The 9,468-nt window shown below is 34.3% G+C and overlaps 1 protein-coding gene across 7 annotated transcripts; it reads right to left on the bottom strand.

Annotated features, from left to right (window-relative positions):
• Nucleotides 1-1,371: 1,371 nt before the first annotated feature.
• LOC105131168 (actin protein 2/3 complex subunit-like protein) lies at nucleotides 1,372-8,718 on the bottom strand. Of its 7 annotated transcripts, none has more exons than XM_011034005.1 (15): nucleotides 8,468-8,717; nucleotides 7,821-7,992; nucleotides 7,662-7,724; nucleotides 7,423-7,528; nucleotides 7,133-7,237; nucleotides 6,976-7,052; nucleotides 6,748-6,865; nucleotides 5,325-5,397; nucleotides 4,975-5,166; nucleotides 4,739-4,780; nucleotides 3,810-3,930; nucleotides 2,532-2,756; nucleotides 2,403-2,460; nucleotides 2,206-2,312; nucleotides 1,372-1,932 (listed from the first exon to the last, which is right to left on the bottom strand). In XM_011034005.1, the coding sequence occupies exons 1-13, from the start codon at nucleotides 8,533-8,535 to the stop codon at nucleotides 2,413-2,415; spliced, it is 1,410 nt and encodes a 469-aa protein (XP_011032307.1). In that variant the 5' UTR covers nucleotides 8,536-8,717; the 3' UTR covers nucleotides 1,372-1,932; nucleotides 2,206-2,312; nucleotides 2,403-2,412. The 7 variants fall into 7 exon arrangements, with proteins under 7 accessions (XP_011032307.1, XP_011032311.1, XP_011032305.1 ...); XM_011034006.1 differs by having other exon boundaries at nucleotides 1,713-1,796; XM_011034009.1 differs by lacking the exon at nucleotides 4,739-4,780 and having other exon boundaries at nucleotides 8,468-8,715.
• Nucleotides 8,719-9,468: the final 750 nt, after the last annotated feature.

The raw sequence follows: 9,468 nt of genomic DNA, 5'->3' as shown, positions 1-9,468 counted from the left end.
ACCTAAAATATCATAAAATAAAAAGATAAATTTGACATAATTAAAAAAAAATAAGAATGAAGTATAATAAATTTAATAAATAACACGCGGTTTTTATTTCTCCCAGGAGTTATGCATTTTTTAAAATAAAAAAAATAATGTCATCAAAGCTTCACTGTACATCTGGTGACTACAAGCACCAAACCACAATGACGGGAATGGCAAGATATATTGAATACTGCCTTAAAATGTGATATTCAACCACTAGGTGGTCTTGCATACACGACGCACAAGGCGTTAAGAAAATTGAAAATGCTATTACCTTTATTGTTAAGAAAATGGTAGACGGGCTTGTCTCCTTCTACTACATCTGGATTCGAGTCCTGGTGTGCATGTCTGTTATCTCCGCGGTGTCTTACATGCCTACTGAGTTTGCAGGATATTCAGTGGGCCGTGAGGATTAGTCGTGATACGCGCAAGCTGGCCCGGACACCCCAGGTAAATAAAAAAAAAATAAAAATTAACTTTTAAAAATATTTTAGATATTATATTATATAAATCAAATATTAAAATATTTATTTATTCCCATTCTATCTAGGAATAGCAAATGTATTCCGTGGAAAATACTATATAACTCAAAAAGCATGCTAGAAGACTTAAATTATTAAGGGTAAAATAATAATTTTATTATAAAAATCCATAGTAAAATATGATCTTTTAATATTAGATTTTATTAAAATGAGTACTTAATTTCTGCATGTAATCCTTCCTCCGGCTCCCATAGTCCAAGTTGCAGGTTTCCATTTTCGCAGGTTCAAAAGTTCTCAAATGTTTTTTTTGTCTCCTTTTACCTTTTTAAGAAGGGAAGCTGGATGCCTGGCATCTCCCATAAATGGCCTGCTATGAGAACTCCTATGCATCCAGGGCATCCATCGTCCTAAATTTAACTTTCTCCATAAATACAGAGGAAGCCCATTTAAGGATTTTTTTTTTTCAACACCGTTTTAGCACATTCCCTTTGGAGCAACCCATCATTATATCCTTTGCCTAAAATTAACTTAGCATGTCATTAACACCCTGTATTTTTTAATTTCACTTAAATGGAACTAATAGTTAATTGCCATCTGATCGTTGTATTAATTGGAAATGAGATGAACACAAACAATTAATTCCCATCTTAGATGAATAATGTTAAATGAACTAAAATTTACGGCTCAAAAACCCATGAAAACAAAAGAATTCTTCTGATATGATTATCCGTGATCTGGTTAGAATTTAAAAGGGTTTCAATTTGTTTTTAGTAAAGGATTAGGATTTAGATTTTGAAATAAATATGGTTGTCTCACAATCTAGTGTCCCTCAATTGCTCAAGAGCACGTCATGTGAGTAGTATTTGGGTTCAATTTTCTTGCATAAAATTTTATGCCAATTTTACAAACACCTAATGTTATTGAACAAATGATTTGAGGTGGGCATAAAATGATTGGTTAAGCCCCCTAAAACCACCCCAACATAACCATCTTAATACAAAAGCAATAAAACCTGACTTCAATATAAAAATTGAGGCGGGGAGAAGCGCTGCGCCATTTGTTCCCTCCTGGAACTTAAATATTCGTACAGTACGGTGGAATCTCTTCTGAATGCACCATTTATACAGATATGATTACTAGGGATTGCCTAACCAAACCAAATCCTGCCAAACTTTCCTTTAATTCTCCCACAACTCAGCTTGGGAATCAGCAGGTTTAAAGAATTCAAAAGGAGATTGTATTTTGAATGCTTAGAACTTGTACAGCGGGTTCAAATTTCAGACTTCCCTGTAAACATGAAATGCTATGTGGTTAAGTTTGGAAAAGCTTCAGCATGTCATGTTATTCTGCACAAATTGAAAATGGTGCAATCCATGAAGTACAGTCCCGACAGAGGAAATGTAGTGAATGCAGTATCTTGATGCTATAAAAAATAGTAGGAAAATATCATGTCCACAAGACAAGAAATCCCTCTAAAAACAGCACAACATTTTAACAAAGACGACCAACCTTGGCCATTTTTGTGCACACGGATAAACATCAGAGTAAATGAGTTAACTGTCCTTGCCAATCTTTTTAAGGACAAAATTGCCTCCATGTCAAGGTGAGTAGCATATGAAGTGAACAAAGACACTTTTGAGCAGAACTTACGACAATAGCAAATATAAAGAGTGCTGAGTGCTGACTTACCACTTGCCACTAATAAATAATTGCAATCTTGTTTCTTTTAATTCACATGTGGATATACTCTTTATTTCCTTTCTGCTACATTTCAGCACCTATACCTTGTATTCCATCAGAAGACTTACAAAAGATGGGCATCAATCAACAGTTATCCATAATTTACAAAAAAAAAAATAGCACTTTCTTTTTGGGCTGTGTAGGGACACATACTTTATAATAGTTATTTATTGGTGGTGCCAAATAGAATATACGAAGCTTTAGTGCGGACCTGAAATATTGAAAGAAATTCTTAATGAAAATCACTTGAGCGCATAGAGATAAGAGCATTTAACAGCACACCTTGGATGCATAGGGCCTCATATCTGTGCTTGTGATTTGGCAAGAACAGTTTCGCAGATAAACACCCCACATTTCATAGATCACTGGCTTGAGTTCAAACATTGGATTGGACAAGAGCCAGTTTTCAGTCAAAACCAGGTAAATGTACATCTGGAAAAGATCACAACTTCGGTCTTTCACGTTTATGGATATGAGGAAACTCAGGATCTCTTCTTCGTTGGAAGCCTGAGGAATGTGACAAAAGTGAACCTGAATGGATACAGTCCAATATGGCCCAAGACATTTGGGGTTCAAAATCCATGCATGTCATTCAACCAGTCAAAACTGTTTAGACTGAATTTATGTTGCAATAGTAATGTTTTGCCAGAGGAGTATTCATAAACTTGTGATTGCATATGTAACTATTCTTAAAATAATAAGATAAATTCAGGAAAAGCAGAGTGCAAGAAATCTGACTATAAAGTCACTCTAATCAGAAGATTATTATATTTTTGTCAATAGCATGATTTGGCTGATGCTATAAGCAACACCCAGTTCACTCTAAGTCAGTATGCACAAAAAACAAACCAGACTCAAATGTTTAGGGCATGTCAACGATTATCCATTATTCCTAGGCCAGTAAAGGAAAAAAAAAAAAAGTCTCAATAAATAACAGCAGTTACATCGCCCAGAAAACTATGAAGATCCTATGGCACTGTATCTATCTTTCTGTACACAAATCAGTACAGTTTGAATGCAATGGCATTTTGATAACAATCAACTTAGTTTATGAGAAGCTAAAAGTGGAGATCTTGCATCATCCTCATTCATACTAGTGTTAATTTTCCGTTTACATTAAAAGATGTAAATTTCTGACGTTATCTCATTCATGTTACTGTTAGTTTTACTTTGCTTTTAACTGATGTAAATTTATGTTGCAAATGGATAGTTTATGCTTGTTAGGAAAATGAAATCCTTCAATGCACTACAATCAAAGAATTAAGATAACAGAATCTCCTACTTATTAGATCATCATAAAGCCTATAGTTTTTAAGCAAAGCATATTAAGAAAACAGAATGTCCAACTGTTAGATCATTGTAAAGCCTATAGTTTTTACACACATTAATTATTATCACTGGCAAATAATGTACAGAAATTATATAATCAAAAGTAACTTGAGCCATAGATGACAAGAAACTAGAGAATAATTTAGAAATTCCCCAACAAAAGAATCAACAAGTATAAACAGTAAATTGAATGAATTTAATTGAGCTATTAACAGAGATGAACATGAGTACCTTATTATCGAAACAATTAAGCAGAATCTGATAAGAAATCGCACTCCTCAGGTGATTGCCACGAGTGCTAACTCCTGAAATGCATTCCACAGTCTGCAAACAGTTCAAGTCCCTGGGGCTTCTGGAATAACCAATGATAACAAGAATAAGAGAAATCAGTCACAAGCGAGCCAGATTATTGCCTTCCATCTATCTTTCTTTTAAGGATTCCCACTTTCTTAAAATTACATATCAAGTTGCAACAATTGCATTAGTTATCTAAATAATAAGTAACTTCCTCGTGACAACCCCTCAAGCCCCAAACCTGTTTGTGATGTGTAATGTGTACATAAGGTGAGGTTGCATCACTTATCAAATCTGAAGACATCATATGGGAGGTTACACCCCTTTACTTGTGGAAAGATGTGCTAAATAATGACAAGCACCATATCATATTCCAGACAAAATGAGGTTAACATACATTCCATTTTTTTAGATAAAAAAATAACTAACAATTGCTGAGTTTGTTTCCAATGATTTCAATCTTCACTTTTTGCTTATCAGTTATTTGCATCACACAAACACAAAACATGGTATCCATTTCACCTTTGGCATATTTCAGGCTGACATAAACTTACAAGCACAAGCCAACAGCCATAAAACCTGGTACTGTGATATGAGCCAAATTAAAATCTTCTATCCTTAGACTTGGAGCAAAACCTCCAGGTAAAGATATGAGCAAAGAATGTACATCCACCCTCTGCTAACCATATAAAAACTACTACCATTCAGCAAACTCTTAAAACAGATAGGAGATAAACCACAGGGTGAAATGGTAGCAGATCAAGTACTTCAATGAAATTTTGATGAAAACCAATGCAACAAGGTATATTTGAAAATAGGATATGATGATCCAAGAAGTCCAATGCTAAAAGCTATATAGCAATTACCTGCAAGCAAAGGATATGAGCAAAGAGTGTACATCCACCCTTCTGCTAACCATGAAACAAATTACTAACATTCAGAGAACTCTTAAAACCAGATTGGGGAAAAGCCACAGAGGGAAATGGTAAGCAGAACAAGTTCTTCAATGAAATTTGGATGAGCACCAATTCAACAAAGGCATTTTAAAAAATAGACCATAATGATCCGAGAAGTCCAGTGGTAAGAGCTAAAAAGCAATTACCTGCAAGAGATGGATCTTGCTATCTTTTCACAGCTGATATTCCATTCTTCATCTGTGAAGTAACTGATAACTGATTGCACAAATTCATCCAAAAGCACCAGTAAACCTTCAAGCTGGCGATCTGAGGAAAGGAAAACAGCAACTTCAACTAGTTCCTCAGCTTCTGAAGTTGAAAATACAGGCCGTTTGTTCCTGAAAAGGAATAAACCTCATTAACCATAAAAATAAAAAATAAAAACACATTTCAAACTAGTAGTAGTATTTGCAGCTTTATTTTACATGTGAACAAGACAATATCCAATTTATGACAACACATATTTCACTCGTGTTTTTTCATATTCATCTCATACCTGACACAACAACAGGCAGCTACAAATTTGATCCAGGCTCTAATATTTTTAGGTGGCCCTCTAACCCCTGAATCTGAAAGGTAAACATAATATATGTATTGTAAAAACAATTTCCTATAGGTGGTTCACATCTGCATGGCACATATGGTTCTTTCTAACAAATTGCAGGTGTCCTTCACTAAAACAAAATAAAAATCAAACTGGTATTTGACGTGGAAAACTCACAAATGCTTTATCTCTGTATCAATGCATTAAAAAAAGGCATAAACAGCACAGAAACAGATGTTCCCAGACTAATCAGATGTGAATACACAACAATGTAAGAATATCACAGGACCACAACAATGAGAGAATGCAGATAAGAACCTTACATATTGATCAATTCCTTCTTGCAATCAACTTTGAAAAGAAGATGGCATGGAAGCTTTTAGAAGAATACTTCTTTCCTTACGCATCTTAGTTTTCTTATTTAGTTTACATATCTGCAAGTTATTTGGATTTACCTGTTGCATGTGATCACCATGTGACATTTTATTTGGTAATTTGTTTCCAAAAGGATTAGGAGCAGGGCATTTCAGCAGGATAAAAAGGTTGCAGCAGTTATTTTATAAGACAATCTTTTGTTTCTTATCAATCACCTCAGATTTTAGAGGTTTCTTTCCAATCCTAAACCCGCTACTCTTGGTCCAACTTTAATTTTATTCAGATTTTAGCTACACTTGTAATTGCTGTTTTCTGTTGTTTTCCTCCTCCCAACATCCTGCCTTGCATCAAAGACAGTCCACATTGACAATTGAACCTCGAACATCAAAAGGATATTGATAGGCTAAATTGTTTCTGTTGTAGCAAAAATCCTAAAGACATGTATTTTACCCATGCAGACGATTCCACTCATCCACATCACTCAGCTTAAAAACATGTAGATATCAGATAACAGAAATCTATCAAAAAAGTTCACAATAAGCAATACCAAGCCCAATTCACAGCCAGTAAAGTGAAATTAAGCATCAAACATTGTGCAGATCAGAAGAAAAAGGAAACAAAAATGTAAATGCATGTTGCCATCTAACATACAATATACAGGGTTTGTCAAACCAGTGTTGTTGCACACTGGAAGGAGCATTTCTATCACCACCACCATCCAACTTTGCCTCATGTATCTTGCATATGATAGCATCCAGACTTGCTTTTATTGGCCACAACAAGGATTTTAAGGTGTATGTTAGCGAAGAGACAAAATATGTATATGCTACTACACACATGTATATTATGTGTAATATAATACAGTATGTATGTTTTCTTTTCTGTGGGATACATGAGATATATGTACAGACAGTTGGACTCATGTATGTGTTTATGTATTTATGCATGCATGTACCATCCTAAATTCATATAGAAGTGGCAAAGAGGTGAGAGTACTTACTGTTGATTATTGATTCTGTCCGTGACAAATAATTGAAGAGAAATCCATATGTTTCGAGAGCACTTCTCAGCTCACAGTAACTGGGAAACCACTCGATTCTGATAGGCAGCTTCTCGGTCTGATTAAGCATAGAAAAAGAACCATAATACTTGAAAGGACTTAATGAAAACACAAAATGAGGTGTCAAGAACTTTGCAACGAATCAATAAAAGTAAAAATCAGGTTCACCTTAACCCGAGGAAAAAGAATGTTGCACCAGAAGTCACAGGCAGATGCTCTCAACTTTTCTTTTGATGAATATAACACTAACAAGCCAAAGTATGAGCACATAAATAACATCAAATTAAAACAAAATGAACTCTTAGGCACTAACAGATACACTTACTCAAATAGAATGTCCATTTAGCTATTGATTTTTCCATATAGCTACATGTGTTGACCAATTTTGAGAGCCAACCATTTACTAATAGTCCTTCAAGAAACGTTTCCACTGCAAGGGCATGTCAAAGAGGAAAGTAGAATAGTTAGACAATTGCTTCAAACTGATCACAACGAAAAATATAAATTTCATTTTGTGAGAGCACGCATGTGTGAATCAGGAAAAGAGAGGCAGACATGCAGAATTGGTGAGAAAACGACAAGAAATAATTCAAGAAAAGTAGAAATATGAATAACCTTTTTCTGTGGTGAGTTCAACCAAAGAGTTGAGCTCGCTGCTCATGAAAGACCGCAAAAGTGAGCAACTTCCAAGCTCAGGCAGTGTAAGAACTGGAAGGGGTTTCTGCAATTCACCCACAGAATAACAAATTACCATCAATTACAAAAAAATGAACTCCCGTTGAAACCAGTCCAAATACCAAAGCAAACATTAAGTAGCATAGCTATGAGTTCAAATTCATTCATTAGAAGAGGACCTGAGTGCCAAAAACATGTACACCCCACGTGGCAATCTCTGCCTCACCACTCATTTCTTGCATCTACATCAAGGACCAACTTGTCAAATGGCCAAAAGGGAAGACATAAAATGGCATTAAAAAGCATTCAAAGATCTACAGAAGAGAAGTCTATCATGCCTGATTGTGGCATTCATTAATTTGTTTTGATAGTAAAGCTTCTTTGTCAAAATCATCCTCATCTGAATCATATTTTTTCTTTGCTTTTGCTCGTTTAGATTCCCTCTCTATCACTTTGCTTTTCTCCTGGTAGTGATCAGTCAAAAGATCATCCAAGCCAATAACTTTCTTGCTGGTTCGTATTGTAAACAAAACAAACAAGTCAAAAAATTTATCAAAAGCAAAACTTGCAATGCAAATTCAACAAAAATTACATCACAAAAGGGGGTAAGATGACATCCTGTACTCAATCGGTGCTCCAAATGCCAAGCGAGTCCTCAAGTTTGTTACATTTTATCAGAGAATATCATCTCTTACTTAATGGATTCTCAATCAAATTAAAAAAATTTCACCTCGAAAGTAAAATAATAAGAAAGCAAAAAAGGGTTTGCTTCACAAAAACTGGTTCTAAAAGAAATGAAACAAGGTCCATGAAATCATGAGCAGTACTATCAATCAAGATAATACACAATAATCACATAACCAACAGCAATGCTCATAAACAGAAAAACTAGAAAACTGAACTAGTAGATACCCAGATCAAACTTTCCAACTAGAGTAGTTGTACAAAACCAAAACAAGATAAGTGATTTGGGGGGGACACAGACCTTTTCTTGACAATAACAGGAGAATTGAGAAGTGGGTCTTCAAATTCAAAGTCAAGAGGAGCATCCATGTTCCAGATTCTCTCTCAAACTCCAACACCCTTTCTCTCTATAGAGACTATATTATATGTTTGGAGCCAAATTTTTGAGAAGAGAGGCGCCAGACTGAAAGCGGCTTTCAAAATGTTTTCATCGAACCAGACTGGTTCGTCACTTGTAGAAAACCGGGGTTAGATTACTCGGCGCCTTCAACTACTAAATTACAATCAATAAAAACCGTATAGTTACAATATTTTTTTTAATAATTAAAATAATGTTATTTAAAAAAAATACAGTAAAATTAAGTTTTAATTGGTGAGCTGATTATTACTTAAAAATATATTTTTATCAAAATTTTATATTATTATTTTACACTTGAAGTATCAATAACTCCTCAATTAAAGCATGTTTTATAATAACATATCTAATAATATAAGATATTTTTAATTTGTAATTAATGTTAATTTTAAATGAAGGTTTATCACATAAATAAAAGGATTGATTGATAAGTTTAAAAACTAAAATTGAAAGGGCAAAAAGATTGTCAAACTTAGAAAAAAAATGTTGGTGAAATCTAAATCAGAACACTGTTTGGTAATTGGGTCATATCTAGAGTTGTAGGTCTCAGATTTAGGTTTACTTTATATAAATGAAAAGATAAGACATAGGCATACAACTTTCATGTGAAGCCTAAGATTTAAAAAAGGCTATTTTCAAGTCCAAATTGTAGCAACAATGAAGAGAAATAACAAAGAAGTCCAAATCTATCTTGCAGCCCGAACACTGTTCAATGTTTGGCCCGTATCTAGAATTCCAGAAGTCCAAATGACATCAATTTTTTTTCCTGGAAAGCTTAGACAATTTCCTATAATTTTATATTTCAAGTGGTTCCAATTCTAATATTATCAATGATTTTTTAGGCAGACAAAAAAAGATAAGGATTGTCACCAAGTCAAGAGTTGGTC

The sequence above is a fragment of the Populus euphratica genome, unplaced genomic scaffold (genome assembly GCF_000495115.2).
Source record: "Populus euphratica unplaced genomic scaffold, PopEup_1.0 scaffold103.1, whole genome shotgun sequence".
Lineage (NCBI taxonomy): Eukaryota > Viridiplantae > Streptophyta > Magnoliopsida > Malpighiales > Salicaceae > Populus > Populus euphratica.
Note: the sequence above shows the minus strand (reverse complement) of the source record. Positions and strands in the feature narration are given on the sequence as shown.